The sequence below is a fragment of the Trichechus manatus genome, unplaced genomic scaffold (genome assembly GCF_000243295.1).
Source record: "Trichechus manatus latirostris isolate Lorelei unplaced genomic scaffold, TriManLat1.0 scaffold00059, whole genome shotgun sequence".
Classification (NCBI taxonomy): Eukaryota; Metazoa; Chordata; class Mammalia; order Sirenia; family Trichechidae; genus Trichechus; species Trichechus manatus.
Window position 1 is genome coordinate 6,983,777 of NW_004443995.1, and position 23,538 is coordinate 7,007,314.

At 41.1% G+C, this 23,538-nt stretch overlaps 1 protein-coding gene across 3 annotated transcripts in view; it reads right to left on the bottom strand.

Moving 5' to 3' along the window:
* The window catches only part of DCLK2 (doublecortin like kinase 2), a 217,033-nt gene that overhangs the window by 19,274 nt on the left and 174,221 nt on the right, over window positions 1-23,538 (bottom strand). For all 3 annotated transcript variants that reach the window (XM_004378832.1, XM_004378831.1, XM_004378833.1), the window contains 3 exons: window positions 22,430-22,487; window positions 13,455-13,574; window positions 12,840-12,986 (listed from right to left, as the gene is read on the bottom strand). In XM_004378832.1, the coding sequence (XP_004378889.1) occupies window positions 12,840-12,986; window positions 13,455-13,574; window positions 22,430-22,487 (325 nt within the window). The remainder of the gene's footprint in view (window positions 1-12,839; window positions 12,987-13,454; window positions 13,575-22,429; window positions 22,488-23,538) is intronic.

The following is a 23,538-nucleotide window of genomic DNA, read 5'->3' on the forward strand; positions in this document are numbered from 1 at the left end:
CATTCAAAGTTGCCCTTAGAATGCAAAAATAAGAACTGTTTGAGGATTGCAGATCCCATATACGAAGTAAACATTGCACGATCTCTAAATAAAACGTCAACACATGATTTACAAGGACTTCAAATATGAGAAACCAGACCTCTTCTCTCCCCAGTCCCTAGAACTCCTGGAACGCTGAATTTATCACTGGTCTCTCACAGTTAACTCTGACAGGGCACCGCCAGGCTGTAACTCACAGCATTAATGGCCACCTCTGTGCTCCCTGACACGGAGACCCATACATCTCTGCTGGCAGGGGTTTAAATTACGGCGTGCTTCCAGAGAGGGGGATGCAAATCACACATCTGAGCTCTCTGGTGTTTAAAGACTGGATTCGGTTTTAGAGCAGGAAGAGGTTGGCAGTCACTGTGTCTCCTTACTTTTAGTGCCTCAGTGGTGCTTCCTCATCCAAAGCCGATACCACCCTGCTGACGAAATCTAGAATGTGCTGAGTGATCCAGTTAGGTTTCAATGTTGGAAACATATTTTACTTAGATACATGCAGCTAAGGCTGTTTCCGAAGCCTGATCCCAACAGTACCAGTTGTCACTGAGCCAATTTCAACTCATGCGACCCCATGTTTGTCATGGTAGAATTACACTCCATAGGGCTTCCAATGGCTTATTTTTTGGAAGGAGATCACCAGGCCTTTCTTCTGACGCTCATCTGGGTAGACTTGAACCTCCAATCCTTTGGTTATCAGCTGAGCATGTTAACTGTTTGCACCACCCAGGGACTCCACTTGAACCCATGGTCATTCTATTTCACACATTAGCCTAGTCCAAACCAGTGTTATCATCTTCCTCCTTCGCCTCCCCCTTGGGTAGCACTACAGGGTTGGTGCAGGGTCTCTACAGCATCTAGAACAGGTTAGACAAGGTTCCAACTTACTGGTTACTTTCTGAGACACATGATGTTGGAAACATCAATGCCCATTACATTATCCACCCATGATGCTTGACAAGAGGAAAGGAGGAAGTATCAGATTCTAAGGACACTTAGCACACGTTAAGAAACTGTGAGTAGATAAAGGGGAGAAGTGGGAGGTGAGGTTGGGACAAGCCAGCTGGGAAAATAAATAGACAGCCCCCCACACCAGGTTTTCTGAAGAGCCTTGGTGGCGCAGTGGTTAAAGTGATTGACTGTTAACTGAAAGGTCAGCAGTGTGCAACCACCAGCAGCTCTGTGGGAGAAAGATGTGGCAGTCTGCTTCCATAGAGATTTACAGCCCTGGAAACCCTATGGCGTTGCTATGAGTTGGAACTGACTCAATGGCAGTGGGATTGGGTTTGGTTTTTGGTCTCCTGAAAGTTCCCCAGTGCCTCAGCCACCTTCCTCACTGGCCTTCAGCAATCAGAGGTGCAGCATGGCTGGCTCCAGAGTGACCAATGGCTCCCCTGAGACCTGTAGCTCTTTTTTTTCCTTGGGCTTGAAAACTTTACCCTAAAAGCAAAACTGACAAAGTGGTATATTTTCTAGCAAAATATAAGAGTACATGTAATTGCATGGTGTTATCAAGCTACTTAAAAAGGTCAGGCCTAGAGCGGCAGGGCCAAGATAGTAGTCAGACGCTTCCTGTAGTCCCTCTTACAACAAAGACCCAAAAAAAAAACAAGTGAATCAATTATATATGACAATCTAGAGGCCCTGAACATCAAAGACAAAGTTGAGGAATTGGACTGAGCAGCAGGGGGAGGGAGAGATGGTTCAGAAGCAGCAAGGAGTTGCCAGACCTGACCTGGCCAGCACTGGCACCCTTGCAGTCTGCATCAGCTAGCACGCGAGGGGTGAGGCAAGCAGTGGCTCTTGGGACGCATTTTCCACATTGCGAGAGAATGAACGGCGGAGAATCTGCTCAAGCTTCCAGAACCAGCAAAAAACAGCACCCAATCGATGAAAGATAAGTACAAGTGTCTAACCTACTATGTGGATTAAAAAAAAAAAAAAAAAAAAACCCTTTTGGGAAGTACCTCTCTTCCATTACCTGCCCCCTCCCTGCTCTGTTCCAGGTCCCGGTCCAGCGCCAGAAAATGCGGCACCCCCTGGGCCAGAAGTAGGACCCGTCATGCGAGCTAAGCCATTCTTCTGGCTTTGGAGAGGGAACAAATTAATGAACAGGAAAAAATAATCTGCCAGCTCCTCTAAGCCGGGAACTCAGGGCAGGCACAGCCCCTTTGCCTACATATAGACATAAGGAGTCTACAGACTTTGAATGTCTTTCACTCCAGCATCAACCTGCATGGGCCCATTTCGACAGCATAGGCCCTCATTACCACAGTACAACAGAGTATATACCTGAAGTATATTTTCATCTCTATCAGCTGTAAGGAGAAGTGGCAGATTTGTAACATTTGACACTGCCCTGCCCATTAAGCCGGGTCCTCACCTACCCACATCAGGGGCCTCAGAACTGGTGGCTCCACCCACTCCACCAAGCCACCCATGACAGGAATCCAAGAATAAGTGGTAAGTCCCAGTCCTTACAGCCAACGCATTGGGTACCCAAAGTCCGGCTGCAAAACCCACCTACCTACGCACTCTAGGGAACAAGAACACACCTTCCACACAGACTCTCAGGGGCAGCAGTCAGCCCCTGCCTTGATCAGCACATGATCCCTTACTGCAGCCAGATACCTGTGCCTGCTCCAATCACCCCTGCTCATCTAGCACTGTAGGTAAGAGCCAGCACTACACACTTGGTGACCAATGACCTGGACACCTGAGCTGAATCCACACAAGAAAAATAAATGGACTACTAGGCTCACATACCTAGTAACAGCTCTAGCCACCTGGAGACAGTACGTGAGAGCTTCAAAGACACCAATAATCAAACTAGCTCACATGAGCAGCCTATTTGGGCATATCAAAATAAAACAAAACAAGAAGGTAGGACACAGTAAGCAAACATAAAATAAATAAACATAATAACTTACTGATGGCTCGGAGACAACAGTCAATATTAAATCACAAAAAGAGGCAGACCATGATGGCTTCAGCAAGCCACCAAAACAAAGAATCAAAAAACCTGCTGGAGGAAGAGAACTCCTTGGAATTACTAGAGGTAGAATTCAAAAAATTAATATACAGAAGTCTTTAAGATATCAGGAAGGAGATCATGTAAAATGCAGAACAAGCCAATGAAGACAAAGACAAAGCAAAAGAGGAACTTAAGAAAGTTATACAAGAGCATAGTGACAAATTTAACAGGCTGCAAGAATCCAGAGAGAGGCAGCAAACAGAAATCCAAAAGATTAACAATAAAATTTCAGAATTAGAAAACTCAATAGAAAATCATAGGAGCAGACTGAGGCAATGGAAGTCAGAATTAGTGAGACTGAAGATAAACAACCTGATACCAACTTATTTGAGGAAAATCAGATAAAAGAATTTAAAAAAATGAAGAAACCCTAAGAATTATGTAGGACTCTATCAAGAGGAATAACCTACAGGTGACTAGAGTATCAGAACAGGGGGGATAACAGAAAATACACAGAGAATTGTTGAAGATTTGTTGGCAGAACTTCCCTGATATTGTGAAAGATGAGAAGATATCTATCCAAGAAGTTCATCGAACCCTACAAAGGTAGATTCCAAAAGAAAGTCACCAAGACATATTATAATCAAATTTGCCAAAACCAAAGATAAAGAGAGAATTTTAATAGTGGCTAGTGATAAACGAAAAGTCATCTACAAAGGACAGTCAATAAGACCAAGCTCTGGCTGCTACTCAGCAGAAACCATGCAGGCAAGAAGGCAATGGGATGACACATATAAAGCCTTGAAGGAAAAAAACTGCCAGCCAAGAATTATATATCCAGCAAAACTGTCTCTCAAATATGATGGCAAAATTAGGACATTTCCAGATAAACAGAAGTTTAGGGAATTTGCAAAAACCAAACCAAAATTACAAGAAATACTAAAGGGAGTCCTCCAGTTAGAAAATCAATAACATCAGATAACAACCTAAGACCAGAACACAGGATAGAACAACCACATATCAACCCAGACAGGGAAGTCACAAAAATAAATCAAAGCTAAAACACTGAAAATAGGGAAACAAAGATGTCAATATGTAAAAGATGACAATGTTAAAACAAAAAAGAGGGACTAAATAATGTAGTCATAGATCTTTCATGTGGAGAGGAAGTCAAGGTGATATGAAGAATGAGAAGATTGGTTTAAACTTAGAAAAACAGGGGTTAATATTAAGGTAACCATAAAGGAAACTAACAACCCCACACATCAAAATAAAAAACATAAAGACTCAGCAAATACAAAATCAACAACAATAAAAGTATGAAAAGAAAATACCTTAAAAAAATGACTCAGCATAGAAAATTAAGTGGAACAAAGAAACTGTCAACAACACACACACAAAAAAAATACATCAAAATGACAGCACTAAACTCATACCTATCAATAATTACACTGAATGTAAATGGATTAAATGTACAGATAAAGAGACAGAGAGTGGCAGAAAGGATAAAAAAACACGATTTGTCTATATGCTGCCTACAAAAGACACACCTTAGACTTAAAGACACAAACAAACTAAAACTCAAAGGATGGAAAAAAAACATATCAAGTAAACAACAATCAAAAAAGAGCAGGAGTGGCAATATTAATCTCTGACAAAATAGACTTTAAAGCAAAATGTACCACAAAGGATAAGAAAGACACTGTTTAATGATTAAAGGATCAATACACCAGGAGGACATAACCATAATAAATACTTACGCACCCAATGACTGCACTCCAAAATACATAAAACGAACTCTAACAGCATTAAAAATAGAAATAGACAGCTCCACAATAATGGTAGGAGACTTCAACACACCACTTTCAGTAAAGGACAGAACATCCAGAAAGAAGCTCAAAGAAGAGAAGATCTAAATGCCACAATCAACCAACTTGGTCTTACAGATGTATACAGAACACTCCACCCAACAGCAGCCAAGTAAACTTTCTTTTCCAACACAAATGGAACACTCTCCAGAACAGACCAGGTATTAGGCCACAAAGCAAGCCTTAACAAAATCCAAAGTATCGAAATATTGCAAAGCATCTCTTCTGATCATGAAGACATGAAAGTAGAAATCAATGACAGAAACAGCAAGGGAAAAAACCCAAACACATGGAGACTGAACAACACCTTGCTCAATAACTGCTGGGTTATAGAAGAAATTAAGGATGGAATAAGGATATTCACAGAATCAAATGAGAATGAAAACACATCCTACCAGAACCTTTGGGACACAGCAAAATCAGTGCTCAGAGGTCAGTTTATAGCAATAAATGCACACATCCAAAAAGAAGAAAGGGCCAAAATCAAAACATTAACCCTACAACATGAACAAGCAGAAAGAGAGAAGCAAAAGAAGCCCTCAGGCACCAGAAGAAAGCAAATAATAAGAATTAGAGCAGAATTAAATGAAATAGAGAATAGAAAAACAATTGAAGAGTTAACAAGACCAAAAGCTGGTTCTTTGAAAAGATCAAGAAAATTGATAAACCACTGGCCAAACTGACAGAAGAAAAACATGAGAGGAAACAAATAACCTGAATAATAAATGAGATGGGTGATATTACCATAGACTCAACTAAAACCAAAAGAATAATAATAGAATACTATGAAAAACTGTACTCCAGCAAATTTGAAAACCTAGAAGAAATGGACAAATTTCTAGAAACACACTACCTACATAAACTAACACAAACAGAGGTAGAACAACTAAATAAACTCATAACAAGAGATTGAAAAGGTAATTAAAAAACTCCCAACAAAAAAAAGCCCTGGCCCAGACGGCTTCACTGGAGAACTCTATCAAATTTTCAGAGAAGAGTTAACACCACTATTACTAAAGGCATTTCAGAGCACAGAAAAGAAGGAATACTCCCAAACTCATTCTATGAAGCCAGCATAAACCTGATACCAAAACCAGGTAAAGAAACCACAAAAAAAGAAAATTACAGACCAATATCACTCATGAACACTGACGCAAAAATCCTCAACAAAATTCTACCCAATAGAATTCAGCAACATATCAAAAAAAATAATTCACCATGACCAAGTGGGATTCATACCAGGTATGCAGGGATGGTTCAACATTAGAAAAACAATGTAATCCATCATATAAATAAAACAAAAGACAAGAACAACATGATCTTATCAATTGATGCATAAAAGGCATTTGACAAAGTCCAACACCCATTCATGATAAAAACTCTCAAAAAAATAGGAAGAGAAGGGAAATTCCTCAACATAATACAAGGCATTTACACAAAGCCAACAGTCAATATCATTCTAAATGGAGAGAGTCTGAAAGCATTCCCTTTGAGAATGGGAACCAGACAAAGATGCCCCTTATCACCACTCTTATTCAACATTGTGCTTGAGGTCCTATCCAGAGCAATTAGGCCAGAAAAAGAAATAAAGAGCATCCAAATTGGTAAGTAAGAAGTGAAAGTATCCCTGTTTGCAGATGACATGATCTTACACACAGAAAACCCCAAAGAATCCACAAGAAAAGTACTGGAGCTAACAGAAGATTTCAGCAAGTATCAGAACACAAGATAAACATACAAAAATCAGTCGGATTCCTCTACACCAACAAAGAGAACTTCCAAGAGAAAATCACCCAATCAATACCATTTACAATAACCCCCAAGAAGATAAAATACTTAGGAATAAATCTAACCAGACACATAAAAGACCTATAACAAAGAAAACTATAAGACACTACTGCAAGAAACCAAAAAAGACCGACATAAGTGGAAAAACATACCTTGCTCATGGATAGGAAGATTCAACATTCTGAAAATGTCAATTCTACCCAAATCAATCTACAGATACAATGCAATCCTGATCCAAATTCCAACAACATTTTTTAAATGAGATGGAGAAACAAATCACCAACTTCATATGGAAAAGGAAGAGGCCCTAGATAAGTAAAGCATTACTGAAGAAGAAGAACAAAGCAGGAGGCCTCGTACTACCTGATTTTAGAACCTATTATACCACGAAGGTAGTCAAAACAGCCTGGTACTGGTACAACAACAGATACATAGACCAACGGAGTAGAATTGAGAATCCAGATGTAAATTCATCCACCTATGAGCAGCTAATATTTGACAAAGGTCCGAAGTCCATTAAACGGGGAAAAGACAGTCTCTTTAATAAATGGTGCTGGCATAACTGGGTATCCATCTGCAAAAAAAGGAAACAAGACCCATACATCACATCATGCACAAAAACTAACTCAGAATGGATCAAAGACCTAAATATAAAATCTAAAATGATAAAAATCATGGAAGAAAAAATAGGGACAACGCTAGGAGCCTTAATACATGGCATAAACAGAATACAAACCATAAGTAACAATGCACAAACACAAGAAGAGAAAGTAGATAACTCGGAGTGCCTAAAAATCAAACACTTAAGCTCATCAAAAAGACTTCACCAAAACAGTAAAAAGACAACCTACAGATGGGAAAAAATTTTTGGCTATATCCAATCAGGGTCTAATCTCAAAAATCTACAAGATACTGCAAAACCTCAACCACAAAAAGACAACCCAATTAAAAAATGGGCAGAAGATATGAACAGGCACTAAGAAGACATTTAAGCAGCTAACAGACACATGAAGAAATGCTCACAATCATTAGCCATTAGAGAAATGCAAATCAAAACTACAATGAGATACCATCTTACCCCAACAAGGCTAGTATTAATCCAAAAAACACAAAATAATAAATGTTGGAGAGGTTGTGGAGAGACTAGAACACTTATTCACCATTCGTGGGAATGTAAAATGGTACAACCACTTTGGAAATCGAGTTAGTGCTTCCTTAAAAAGCTAGAAATAGAAGTACCATACAATCGAGCAATCCCACTCCTTACAATACATCCTAGAGAAATAAGAGCCGTCACGCGAATAGATACAAGCACTCACGTTCATCGTAGCACTGTTCATGATAGTAAAAAGGTGGAAATAACGTAGGTGCCCATCAACGGATGAATGGATCAACAAATTATGGTATACTCACACAATGGAATACTACGCAGCGATGAACAATGATGAATCCCTGAAACATCTCATAACATGGATGAATCTGGAAGGCATTATGGTGAGTGAAATTAGTCACAAAAGGACAAATATTATATGAGACCACTATTATAAGAACTCAAGAAAAGGTTTAAACACAGAAGAAAACATTCTTTGATGGTTATGAGGGGAGGGAGGGAGAGGTTATTCACTAACTAGATAGTAGAGAAGAATTATCTTAGGTGAAGGGAAGGACAACACATATCACAGGGGAAGTCAGCACAACTGGACTAAACCAAAAGCTAAGAAGTTTCCTGAATACAATGAAACACTTCAAGGGACAGTGTAGCAGGGGCAAGGGTCTGGGGACCATGGTTTCAGCCGACATCTAGGTCAACTGGCATAGCAAAGTGTTTTAAGAAAATGTTCTGCATCCAGCTTTGGTGAGTGGTGTCTAGGGTCTTAAAAGCTAGCAAGTGGCCATCTAAGATGCATCAATTGGTCCCAAGTCACCTGGAGCAAAGAAGAAGGAAGAACACCAAAGACACAAGGAAAATATAAGCCTAAGAGACAAAAGGGGCCACATAAACCAGAGACTCCACCAGCCTGAGACCAGAAGAACTAGATGGTGCCTGGCTACCACCAATGACTGCCCTGACAGGGAACACAACAGAAAGTCCCTGATGGAGCAGGAGAAACATGGGATGCAGAAACCAAATTCTAGTAAAAAGATCAGACTTAACTGTCTGACAGAGACTGGATGAACCCCAAAAGACATGGCCCTCAGACTATCTGTTAACCCAGAACTAAAACCATTCCCGAGGCCAACTCTTCAGACAAAGAACAGACTGGACTCTAAGACATAAAATGATACTCGTGACAAGTGTACTTCTTAGTTCAAGTAGATACAGGAGACTAAATGAGTAGCTTCTGTCTGGAGGCGAGATGAGAAGGCAGAAAGGAATAGGAGCTGGGTGAATGGACACGGAAAATCTGGGTGGAAAGGAGGAGTGTGCTGTCACATTATAGGGAGAGCAACCAGGGTCACATAACAATGTATGTATAAATGTGTGTATAAAGAAACTAACTTGAGCTGTAAACTTTCACCTAAATACAAAAAAAAAAAGGCCCAGTTCAATCTGAAGTTGTCTGGCCTGGGATTAGACCAGCAGGGTTGGATTATTCTTTTCCTGGATAAGAAAAGATGTGCCGGTCTGTACCCCTCTTAGTTCTGACACATCTTCCTTTGACCACAAAGGCACATAGCTACCCTGTTATTCACTCTAGAGCATCTAGGTTACGCCAGGGGTGCGTGGAGGCAGTGTTTAACCTGAAAGCAATCTAACCCCTAATACCCCAGCTAAACCCTCCCACTGGGAGCTGTATGTACCTAGACTAAGGCTTTTGTTGGTATTTTCAGGTAGTGACGAGTGCACATTTCAAATGGGTTCATCTTAGTTCACAACCATTTTTCCTCCATGTCTTGATGGTAGGTAGCCACGTGAACTTAAGTGCAAATACTGGTACATGCCACGGTGGGGACTTCAATATTATGGATTTACAAATTAGGATGAGACTTTGCCTAAGAATGAAGTTTAATTTCCTGGGTAAGTGGTGGGGTTCCAGAAACAAGACTACTAGGGTCTTTCCAGTAAGAATGGGAATGTGAGGGAGGCCGTGTTTGTCTCTAGCCTCCTGTTAGTTCCTTTAATTAGATCTTACTCTGGTTTGAGGACTGCCTATGCCTATAGCCAGGCAGCCCAGAGTGAAGACTTCTTGAACAGGTTATTATGTTAACCTCCCAGAGCTCAAGAGACTTCACCTTCCATGTAGTTTGAGAGGCATCAGCTGGAACGAGCTTTCTTCCACTACTTAGGAACCCTGAAATGGAGCAATTTAAGGTGAATTAATGCTCTCTTGCCTTTCTCCCTTTAGATATTAATAATTACAAATGTTTCTTAAATAACTGGACACAGGAGGGTGGTAAGAGAAAAGGCCAAGTAGAAAAGTTCTAGGTAAGATGAATAAATTCATATTCTATTACTGTATAAATACACAATATTTTTAAACAGCACCATTTCCAAGTGTGTACACATATAACCTGGCACAATTTTTAAAGGTAGAAAAGGCTAGTTGCTACTTAAGTAATAAAAGATCTGGTGCAGAAAAGGATAAGGAGCTATATTCCACCAGCTACAGACTGTGCCTTTTACATTCACCTCCAGCTAGGATGGAAACAAGCCACAGGGGTTGGATACCCACCCAAATCATTACTGAGAAGTCTATTAAACTTTTACTTCTCATAACGGTGACATTATGGTGGTTTGAAACCACCCGTGGCGCTGCAGGAGAAAGACGTGGCAGTCTGCTTCCGTAGAGATTTACAGCCTTGGAAACCCTGTGGGGTCACTATGAGTTGGAATTCACTCGATGGCAGTGGGTTCGGGGTTTGGTTTTTGGTTTCCTGGAAGTTCCCCAGTGCCTCAGCCACCTTCCTCGCTGGCCCTCAGCAATCAGAGCCGCAGCATGGCTGGCTCCAGAGTGACCAATGGCTCCCCAGGGACCTGTGGCTCCGGTATTTACAGAGAATGTAAATAACCAGAGCCTCTGGCATGGAGGTGGGCAGTGGCAAGCAGGGAGCAGTCAAGGGGGTGTCCTCACTACCTTTGCAGGTAGCTGTGTCTGCCCAGACCCAGAGAAAGCCTGCCGCCTTTGCTTGGCTTCACCTGCTCTTGTGAAGCTCCTGGTCAAACTCAGCCAGATGGTGTAGGAGCCCTGGGCCTGCCAGATACTGCAAGGCTATAATGGGCAAGAAGCCTGCTTTGAGAAGAGTACACCATATCCGTACTTCAGTCCTCAGGCTCTTTACAACTCTCCTTAGAGTTCACAAAACCAAGTCCATAATACATCTTTTATTACACAGCAGGGATATTTATTTCCCTAACAGGAACACATAGGAATGAAATACAATCCCTTCAAGGCAGAAGACAGTAAGAAAAAACTCACATCATTTTAAATGGACACTCAGAAATCATCAAATGATATTACCACAGGGGGAAACAACGAATACTGGGATGACCTCAAAGCCTGTGCATCAATGCATGTTCCTTTTAACAATCAACTGTGTGGCGCAAGCATTAGAAGAGTGTAAATACGTGGGTCCCAGCACCAGGTGTGCTGCTAGCTAGCGACTGACCGTCAGTGGTTAGCTAGTGACATGTACTCCACACCTACTGTGTGCTTGCTTGGCACTGGCCAAAGCATTGGGGATAGAAAGATAATTGAGACATAGTCCTTGCCCCTAAGGTGCTTACAATCTAGATAAGGACACAGACAAGTAAATCGTGAATCCACAACACGGTGGCAAGTACAGGAGGAACCAGCATATGCCATGACTGAACTCTGCCCAGGGAGAGTTCAATGCTAAAGAAGAAATTATTTTTGCTCAGTGTCTTACAAGATGAACATGTCTGCCACACGTTGCTAGGAGAGAGGGCACTGCAGACACCAGTATGGACATAAGCAATGGAGATGTAATGCTTAATGATAAGGTCAAGTCTTAACTACTGCGGCTGGGGAAGCCTGGGTTTGGATTAACATGCTATCAAGGACTAGAATAAGCTCACCTCCAAGCACGATTGATAATTATAATGATCGGTGCTGACACTCAGCTTTGAAAGGTATAAAGAGAGAAGCCAACTGTCTTGTGTGGGAAGGTGGACAAGAACTCCCCAACTGGCTTCTCTAGAATCTTGTAGTCACAAGGACTGGCTCCTAATTAGCAAGTGGTGTTTAGTTATCTAGCCACAACATGAAGATGAATTAAATACGGCTTGAAGATAAGGTGCCACGCTGGCTAGATGGGAAGAAAGGGTTAGTAACAGGATAGGAGGCTGGAGAGGTAACCTGGGACCAGATTACGAAGGTCCCTGAGTGCTATAGTAGAGTAAGACTTTCTACAGACAGAACAGTAGGCAAACTGAGACTTTCAAGCAAGAACAATTAATACCTGTGTCTCGATTTCCTTATCTGTAAAACTGGGATAGGAGCCTAGGTGGTGCAAATGGTTTGTGACTGGCTGCTAACCAAAAGGTTGGTGATTCAAACCCACCCAGCAACTCCATGAAGAAAGGTCTGGCTATCTGCTTCCAGAAAGATTACAGCCAAGGAAACCCTATGGAACAGGATTTACTCTGTCACCCATGGGGTGGCCACCAGCCAGGGGCCAACTCGATGGCAGCTAACAACAACAACACCACAACTGAGATGAGCGGACCAGATTATCTCAAAAATTCTGTCCTGCACATAAATGAACCCCTATGTTCCACTTCTGTCTCCTACGAGCCTCTGATTCTGTCTCCAATTTATTCTCCAGAGGTTTTTTATGGTACCATGAAATACTTTTCCTGTCAACCTTTCAGCTATCAGTACCGAGCAACCAAAAATAAATAAAAATGTGCTACCTAATACATAAACCCATTGCTGTTGAGTCGATTTCGACTCACAGCAACCCTATGATATGGTAAACAGTAAATTCAGATCAGTTCAATAACCTTTCATATTTTATAGTCATTGACTTGAGACTTGCTGATTTTCTACATTTAGGTTCTCTCAATCCCTGATTGCAGGACTGGCATAGACTCTAACATTTCATTGTTTACAAATGACTATGATCATTTTAAAAAGATGAGAGGCACACGTTGGAACAGAAAAAAAAAAACAAAAAAACACCACCAACAAAACCGGAGGGCGTACCAGGAGGTTCTCTGGCTTGATGTCTCTGTGCACGATGCTGAGGCCATGAAGATACCTGAGGGCATTGGCAAGGTTGTACACCATGGCGCTGCCGTCTCTCTCCGTGTACTTGGTTGAGGAGGTAATTGCGTCAAAGAGATCTCCACCCTAAAGAACACATAAGAGAGCACACCAACACAACTGTGGCAATCCTATGAAAGTACTGAAGATGGTTCACCAGCCCAGACAGAATACAAAAATGACAACAAGAGCTACGAAAATTGATGAATTACAAGTAATGAAAGTTACAAGGGAGCAAAACACTTTGCTGATTAGGTCCTTCAAGAATATTGTAAGTGGAAACGAGACTAATGGGGCACAACAGTCCAGGGACAAGGACTAGGACACGAAAGCTGGTGATAGGGAACCCGAGGTTGAGAAGGGACAGTGTTGACATGTTGTGGGGTTGTTAACTGTTGTCATAAAACAATATGTGTACTGTTTAATGATAAACTATTTGTTCTGTAAACCTTCACCTAAAGTACAATTAAAAAAAAAGTGTTTTTTTTTTTTTTAAAAAAGGGAATATTGTAAATAGGGGGATTCAGCACCAAGAAAATCCCTCCATCCTCTTACTTTGACCAACTCCATCACCAGGAAGAGCTCAGTAGCTGTTTCCATCTCCTCGACCAGCATGATGATGTTTGGATGTTTCACTCGGCGCAGGATTGACACTTCATTCTCAATGAGGTGTTCCTGTCGAACGAAGGGTTCAGAGAGGTGGATGAGAAATCACAGCACTCTCTGCTCTGTCCTCAACAACACAACACAACAAAAACAGTCTGCAGGACAGATGCTAACGGAGCCATTTCTCTCGGCACACATCAAAGGCAAACCCCAGCATACTGGTTTCCAGAGAGAAAGGACAAGTTAATGAACATTTCATTGCCACTACAAAAAAGAAACAGCCTTCTAACACCCCCAGATGGGCTCTGTGGTGCCACCCTGCATAGAGAGCACAGTGCCTTCTTGTCTATCATTCCTTCCAACTCCTTAAAAGGCTGCGACACTAAAGCCCGTATTCTCACAAAGCCCCAACATAACCAGCTATTTTCTCAGTGATGCTTTTCAGCACTCTGTAATTTCAGTATGTCGTTGTTGTGCACCATTTACAGGGCAGAGCGGAACCGCCTCACAGCGTTTCCAAGGAGCGGCCGGCAGATTCAAACTGCCAACCTTTCGGTTAGCAGCCGAGCACTTAAACCATTATGCCACAAGGGCTCCAATTTCAATATATGCACAGAAATAAATATTGGGCATATAAGAAAATTTAGCATGCTTATGGCATACAACTTCTGGCATTAAAAATATTTTTAGCTTTTAAACCATGACCAATATGAATTTGCATTTTGTGTTGGAATTCATGAAAATGAAACTTTCTTCTTCGATGACTGTTGATGTAATCATTTACCAGATGAATCTTCTTTATTATCTTACAGTTCAGAAATCTGGAAACACACAGTACCACAGGGACCACTGTTCTCAGTCTAATCACTTCCCCTCTGAAACCACCACCTGATCATCAGTCCTGGTGAATAATGCAGCTATGACGAGCTTGGCAGCAAATGTTTACTCACAGCATTAAGTAATTTCTCTCAATACACCAACCCATGAGTCGTGAACAACTGTTGCTCTATTATGAAACATGAAAATCTCTCAACAATGCCATATTTGTTGGTCATCATTAACTTTAATAATGAATCATTCTGAGTTTAAAATTTGCTAATTGTTCTCTTATACATTATATACATACATATCTCATACACATGCATGCACACATATGTATATCCATCTTATTTCCCTTTTTGCCTTTGCCGTCATGAATCTCAGAGCTAAATTTGCTGTTGCACTGCCACAATAAATGATTACCTTAGGCCTACTTCAGGATATCATTTATGGTTCCTCTCATCTTCATGTATCCATATGTACATGTATTTTTACTCTAAGTCAACTTAAATCTTTTGACAAGAGATGGAGGCGTAAATTATAACAAATGAATAACATGCAGAGAAAATCTGCGGAAAGCCCCTGCACATGGTGGGTCATGATTCTAGAGCACTGAATGCACTGTGCCTGTCCAAGTAACCAGTTACCCTTCAGTCAATTCCAACTCATTGCAACCCCGTGTGTCAGAGCAGAACTGTGTTCCATAGGGTTTTCAATGGCTGATTTTTCAGAAGGAGACCACCAGGCCTTTCTTCTGAGGCATCTCTGGGTAGACTTGACCCCCCAACCTTTTGTTTAGCTGCTGAGTGTGTTAACCACGTGTACCACCCAGGGACTCCCCTACCTAAGTAATCACTGAGTAAATGTTGGCAAATGATGGAGCAAATGCCAAAGAGAAGCAGAGGAAAGAGAGGAGCCAACACTGACTATGAGCCTGTTCACTCTGTCAGTCCCCGGGCAAAGGACTTCCATGACGTTTTAACACTTTATCCTTAAAACAGTCCTTTGAGGTAGGAATTCAAACCTAGATTTCTGACATGCAAGTTTTTTGTACTACACAACATCACCTTTCAAAGAGCCATGCTTCAATAGAAATCAAGTTGAAATTTTTCAAAAAGATAATGATGGCTATAAATCTGAAAATATTTAACTGAAAAGACAGGAACATATGCTAGTATCACAGTGAGTTGGGGTTGAAGGCAGAACTGTGCTAGGTCTTGTGGAAGAAGGAGAAGCTATGCTCCTTGGAATGAGCAGGACTGGGAAAGTCTTTGACTTGGTTTAGCCCTCAGAAAACCCCCCCAAATCTAGTGGAGGAATGGCTGTTCCCAGATCCTCGCACCCCAAGCCCAGAAGGCTGGGGACAGGACCCTACCTGTTTCCGAGTCCCAAGTACCCCCGTAAGTCTAAGCTACAAAGCAGCAACACCAAGCTGCAGACAGAGCCCTGGTTCTTCCCCTAGGGAAGCAGCTATGCAGCCAACATCTTGTGATCACAGAGACCAAAGACAGACCTGACAACCCCTTCACACTTGTAAACATATTTTCAACCTTTTGGATCACCAGTGCCAAGCATTTCCTCAATCATACCAAAAAGCAGAGTTGCACGTACTTTCATGAACATGTAAAAGCAAGTAAGTGGATTTATTTCTCCCTGTGTGAAGGAAAGACGGCAGTAGTTATTACGACTGTGGTGAACATGAAATACAAAATGGATATTTTATTTTAAAGAAAATATATCCATGACTTCATTTCCCCCCTTTCCTCCAAAGTTGGAAGAGTCTATAAATTTACCTCTATTCAGGCCTCCGTGTGTGATGGTAACTTAGCGTGGCATGTGTAAAATAATCCCTATCACCAGTACCCGAACTAGCTCTCTCAGACTGGAGTTAAAATAAGATATCCACCATGTAAGGAGACAGTACCTCCCCAAAGTTATTAACTTTTTCAATAAAAGGCACAATGGAAAGTCTTCTGGTGTATACTGTGGAATCTCTCCCAGGGCCACCTGCAGTGCTACATTTCAGATTCTGAGAGAGCACTGCAGGAGCACTCTCTACACCATTACTTCTTCTTGCAGTTGACTGCACACTACTTGACAAAGGCTGGTCTTCTAAGTATATAGTGTCTTTGTTGGGATGTGGGAGCTGTTTGTCTTTGTTTCTCAACTTCTGACTATATCTGTAAAAGTGTCTATGAAGGAACAATCCACTTTTTAAACTAACCATCACCAGAAGCAAAACAAAGGACTGCATAAAAACCTTTACAAATATTATCTTCCTATTTCACATGCAACCCACGTATGATGTCGGTTTCTAATAAGTAAACATGCTCTCGAAATTACATTTTCCAGGAAAATAAAATTTCTAAACACAATATGAATATCACTTTCATCCTGAGACACAATGAACTTACATTATTCAGTCATCTATCATTATGTTAAGCGATTCACAATTCAAATTCCAAATAATTTACATATGAATCATTCCATGGCAATGCTCCACTGTTCTGTGTGAGAGAAAATGACAAAGAAAATTGCTAACTTGGCAAAGGATAATGCCTTATCTTTGGCCATGGTGACTTTGAATACACAAGGGAAAAAAATGAGAAACCAATTAGGGGAATAAACAACTCTCCCAAACCAATCGCCTTTCTCTTCCCTTCCTCAGCTCCACCAAACACTCCTCTCCCCGCCAGTTCTCTGTCTCAGTGAATGAAACCTGGCTGCCCAGAGCAGAAGCAGGAATTCCACCTGACTCCTCTCTCCTTCCCAGTCCTCTAGTGCATCCACTCACTCACCAATCCTGCCAGTCTACCTCCTCAACAGCCTTTGAATCCAGCCTTTGCTTTTCTCTATTCCTACTGTCAATTTCTCACCTAGACCTCTGTGCATTTGCAAAGGTAGTTTTCTCTGCCTGGAACCTTTTCCCACTGCTTGGCAAACTCCTATTTATTACTCAACACCGGGCTTACAGCGCATCTGAGCAGCCTCCCCTGCTCACCCTAAGCTGGGCTAGGTACCTCTCTTACGTGCTCACCGTCCCTGGGTCCAATACAGTCACAGTTCTCCTCCCAGTGTCTTTGTTTGTAAGCTGGTATGTAACCCCCTGGAACTGAGAGTTCTTTGAGGTTTTTGTTTACCTCACTATCTAGCAACTAGCATAGTCACTAACACATAGTAGGCACTGAAGTACTTGTGTGAATGAATAAACACATCATGCTCCTGGCCACGGGTGACTTTACAGCTTGCATCCATATGGCTTAGTGAGTACTGCAGAGGATAAGTAGCATAGTAAGAGAGGTAAAATGTTCAGATCCCTATATATGATTTTTGTGCAAATATATGTAGTAGGTTGACTAACGGCCACCAAAAGAGATCAAGTCCTAACCCCTGGAATTTATAAGTATCACCTTCTTTGGAAAAAAAGGTCTCTGCAGATAGGATTAAGGATTCTGAGATGAGGAGATTACCCTGGATTATCCAGGTGGGCCCTAAATGCCATCACGAATGTCTTTTAAGACAGGGACAGAGGCGATTTCACACAGACAGAAGAGGAGAGGCACACACACAGAAAGAAGGCGCCATGAAGACAGAGGCAGGGACTGGAGAGACACTGCCACAAACCCAGGAATGCCAACAGCCACCAGAAGCCGGAAGAGGCAAGAAACAGATTTGCCTTTAGAAACCCCTGCTAGATTTTGGACTTCTGGGATCCAGCACTGTGAGAGAATTAAATTTCTGTTGTTTCAAGCCACCCAGTTTGTGGTAAATTGTTACAGTAGCCACAGGAAACCAATGCAATACACTTAACATGGCGATGATGAATACAGAACTGAGTAGGGCGGGTGGGGGCACAAGGACCACTTCTAAGCACCACAGTAGAAAGCTAAGGGTTTCATACACTGTGGAGTTCAATCCATATTTAGAATGAAAGAGAGTATTAGAACTGGAAGAATTCTCACATTTACGAATACCATAATCCATAATCTGTTATGAATCCTCAACAGCCTCCATAATCTTGCCCAAGGCATATCTTGCAATAGTCTCCTTAGAACTCAGCGTGCTTTCTGATCTCTGGGCTTTGCTCATGCTGTTCTGGCTACCTGGAATGTTCTTCTTCCATTTCTGTCTATTGAAACCCTACCCATCACTCAACTTCCAACTCTAATGCTCTTGCATTTTCAAGATCACATACTCCTCTCCCATATGCTTCCTCCGAACTCCCATAACCTTGTTTGGAGAATATTAATTTGTATGGCAAATTAACCTATTTCCAGCACAGTCTTGTACTCAGAATACACACATCAAGTTTTAGGTGAATGAGGAATTAATCTAATAATGTTCACATATATAACAGAAAAGGAAATGAGAGGTTAAATTTTCCCCCTAGGTTCTTATTACACAAACGAATAAATTGAACTTGGAGAGGGAGCATGGCAGATTGGCCAATGTACGGGCTGTGTAATCAAGTGGTCCAAGGTTCTATCACTGCTCTCCTCTGCATAACTTCTGCAAAGCTATTCAGTCTGCGCCTGTGTTTCCTCATCTGTAAAACTGGTACATCTGTTTACAAGGAAGGTTACGTGCAAAGTTCCTAGAACAAGCCTGGATATAGAATGCATTTCAATAAATGGTATGTATTATTTTCAGCATTATTAATTTTCTGTGTACAACCCACAAAGCAGAGGTGACCACAATACTCCAGAATTGTGGCTGAATGCCCCCCTTACTTTTTTTTTTTTAGAAGTTCTCTATAACATTTTTCTTCTAAAAATTAAATTTAAAGTGAAAAATCAACTTACCTATAAAAAATCAAGTTTTGAAATTATACAGACAATGTGGAAATAGAGGAGCCCTGGTGGTGCAATGGTTAAGTACTCAGCTGCTAACCAAAAGGTTGGTGGTTTGAACTCACCAGCCACTCCAGGGCAGAAAGATGTGGCAGTCTGCTTCCATAAAGATTACAGCCTTGGAAACCCTACAGGGCAGTTCTACTCTGTCCTATAGGGTCGCTATGAGTCGGAATCGACTCGACAGCAACAAGTTTGGTTTGGTTCGATTTTTTTAATGTGGAAATAAAGGTCTCTGGGCAGTACAAATGGTTTGCTCTCATCTACTAACCTTAAGATTGGTGGTTTGAACCCATCCAGCAGCTCTGTGGAAGGAAGGCCTGACAAACTGCTTCCATAAAGATCACAGCCAAGAAAATCCTATGGAGCAGTTCTACTCTGTTACACATAGGGCCTCCATGGGTCAGAATCAACTCAATGGCAACATGCTTTTGGCTTAATCTGGAAACAGTTGTTCAAATAAGCAAAATGTCAGTATATAAATTAGTATCTGATCATGATTTATAAAACTAGAATGCTACTAAATAACAAGGGTGCAGTAGATTAATTTTGTGTGTGGTCTTTTTAGCCATGGTCTTGCAACTCCCACCCAGGTGACTGTGTGATAGGGTAATTGTGGCCTACAAGGGGATTGGTCAGTTTTGCCTTAAAAGAGAGCAATTCCAGAGCAGAGAGGAGGAGCCCACCACCACCAAGAAAGGAGAGACCCAGCAGCAGAAGGTGGCACAGTGGGCTTCCTGGCCCAAGGGGAGAGAAAGCTGAGTACCTTTGGGCAGAGACTGAGGGCCAGAGAGAGGTGTGCCTGTGAGCACAGCTGGGGAGAGGCTATCCTGATAGAAGAACTGTATCCTGAGTGTCCCTGAGCCTCAACTGTTACTGTTACTTCCCTAATAAACCCCATGATCGTGAGTATGGTCTGTGAGTTCTGCGTGGCCACTGCAATGAATTATTGAACCCAGCAGAAAAGTAGAGAATGCCATGAAGGATGGCTGGTGTCAGAGTTGGTAAAGATGTCAGAGAGAGGAGGCGTGTCTGGCCTCCTCCCCATGGGAGTCAGCGGTACGCTGTTGATCCTGGTTCTCCTTCCCCCTTGTGGGGCTGGAGGAGGTCAGACACTGCCCCCATGCTGTTTTTACAAAGGGAAAATAAGATCCAAATGTTTGAATTCACCTCTCCATTTGCTTCAGCACTTACTGTACCCAGACTGAATTTTTTTTGCACACAAGATTTTCTTTAAACTGCTGAATCAGCTGCTTATATTTTAATCAGGTAAACAATATTCTTGCCATAGCAATTTTTTTTTTATTTAAAAAAGTTTTTTTTAATGCAGTGGTGCAGAACTTGGCTCCCAAACAAAATTATAAAACACACATTCTGATTAAATCACACCACACCAGATAGAAGGAGCAACACCTTTTTACAGGTGGGAAAAAAGCCACCACAGTTCAAAAACTTTAATAATATCGCTAGAACAGTAAGTAAAAGTACATAGAATTGAGTAAAGAAAATTAAAGGAAAAACAACTTTAGTTATTCCAAGAAAAGGAGGAATTCTGCACCATCTCTGCTTCATTAGCCATCCGTGTGATGGGAAAAAAAGTAAATGACAAATTTGCTCTTTGATTTTCCATTCTGGGGCTCAGACCATAATATTTAAAGTTTTCTGTTAAAGTATATACAAGTTTTTGGATATCCAATGAACATTAGTTTTTGTGTTCCAGAAATGTGAAATCACTACATTGCAATGTTTTCTTCTTTTCAATACTATCACCTCAAACTCTGCTAATTATAAACTCTAAATCTCTCTGGTACACTAATAATGTTAATGGTTAATATTTGCTAAAGTCTTATTATATACTGGCACTTTTTCTATGTTAATTCAATTATTCCTCACAACAACCTTATGTCATAGGTTATTACACCCAACTAATAAATCCATTGTAGAGAGCAAAGCAGACACAAAGGGGTTAAATAATTTTCCCAAGGTCACACAGCAAGAAGAAGGAGAGCTAGGATTAAATTCTATACAATCAGGCTCTAGAGCATCACTGTCACACAAATATAACGGGATCTATATATGTAATTCTAAATTTTCTAATAGCCACATTAAAAATGTAAAAAGAGGTAGATAAAATTAGTTTTGATATATTTTATTTAACAAAATATATTCAAATTATCATTTCAACATGCAATCAATATAAAAGGCATCAATGAGATATGCTACTTTTTTTTTGTAGTAACTCTACAAAATCTGATGTGTATTTTACACTTAAGTACATCTCAGTTTGGAGTAGTCGCATGTCAAGCATTCAGTAGCCACACGTGGCTAGTAACTCATATTTGACGGTGCAGCTCTACAGTCTACTCTCTAACTGCTATGCTTCTCCAGAAAGGAATTTAAAAAGCTCTTTGTTGTCACTGCTATATATTTTTTCAAACAGAGTCAAAATAGCAGTACCCTAGCAGCATTTCATCCAGCTGATTTTTTCCCTGCCCCAGCTTGAGGACGGAAGAAAAAAGTTCATCTTGTTGGGGAGGCAATTTTCCACGGTGTTTCTGCACGTATCAGCTTTTGTTCCAGACTATCTTCCAAGGATGTTTGTGTAGCAAACACGGAGTAACGGTCTCTCTCTCAGAGCGGAAGGTAGGTCTGTTTCCTGAACAGGATAATGACATCTTCCTCTGGGGCAAAGATTAGGCAGGTTTGCCAGCAGCACCCTGATAAGACTGGGGGTTTCCTAAGCTTTAGGTTCCTCAGCTGTGACACAAACCCACTGTGTGTTCAGCACCCACCAGGGCCCCTCTGATCACCTCCATGGGACTTGGGGGTCAAGGGGAACCAATGCAAACATGAAGCTCAGGCTGCCTGTCCATTGCCTCTGACGCAGGTGTATTGTGTCTTCAGCCAGCATCTATGAAACTGGAAGGCTAACTTGTTAGCTTAAAAGTAGGGTAGAGTCTCAGACCCTTTACAGATCTTGACACCTTTTGTGTATTGCTGGGTTTTAGAAAGCATCTTTCAGAGACAAGAACTTTTATTTTCTATAGTTAGAACCAAGATCAAATCAACTTACTATTTTAAGATTAAAGTATCAGGAAAAGACAAGAAAAAAAAGCTTGATAGTGTTTTCCCCACCATCATCAATGGTCTATTCCTGCTTGGTCTTGTCAAGCCCCCATTTAAATTTCTTCACCACAGCAAGCATCTCCCCAAGTTACTTCAGTCTGTTTTACAAAGTAGTTATGTATACTGTACCTTTCCACAACATTTTGCTTTGTCTATAATCTTCAGGGCAAACTCCTTTCCAGTGGACCTACGGAATAATCAGAGAATGGCCATTTAAAAACATAAATACGTCACCCATTGCCACTGAGTAGATTTTGACTCCTAATGATCTTACAGGGCAGAGTAGAACTGCCCCCATAGCGTTTCCTAGGCTGTAATCTTTATGGAAGCAGACTGCCACATCTTTCTCCAGTGGAGTGGCTGGTGGGTTTGAACTGCTGACCTTTCGGTTAGCAGCCGAGTGCTTAACCACTGTACCACCAGAGATCATTTCATAAAGACATTATCATTCCTAATTTCCTCTGCAGCACAGACTCTAGGAATGAAGACTTGGCTTCTCCCCAGTGCATCAGAGTGGTGTGTCTGGAGAAAGGTACCAAAAGAGGAAAAAACAATATAAAGTAAAACTAAGCCACACTGTATGTTAATTATATTTCCTTTTACAAATATTAGTAACTGTAACATTATAAAGTAACTCACATACTTAAACTATTTAAATTCCTTTGTATCAGAACTGGACAAGAAAGAGTTTTTCCATATTCAAATCTCGAAATAGTTCACTCAGGAGACAGGATAAAATTAAGAAAAATGGATCAAAGTAACAGAAAATTCCTATTATCAATGTGTCTTTACATCAGTCCATTAATCACATTAGCCCATAATTCAAAACTTAGAAGTCCCAAGACTTCCGTTATCTATTTCTCAGCCAAAAATTCAGCTAGGATCTTGTGCCACCGTGTCTGAATCGGGCACTAGTGAGGTCATTTACTCAGACACAAGAATCTTGGCTATTACCTAATTTTTAATCATCCTTAGCATAATTTCATCTGAACATGGTAAAGAAAGTTTTTAGTATAGGCAAATAGTTCAAAAAAGAACACTGCAGCCTTCTGAGAATACATCCATCTCCCAAATTAAGTTATTTTTGCCCAGGATGTTATAGCACACTCTGATGAGGCCTAGCTTGGAAGAATTTGTTGTTGTTATTACTGTTAGGTGTTATCGAGTCAGTTCCGACACATAAGCGACCCCATGTACGACAGAACAAAACATGGCCCTGTCCTGTGCCATCCTCACAA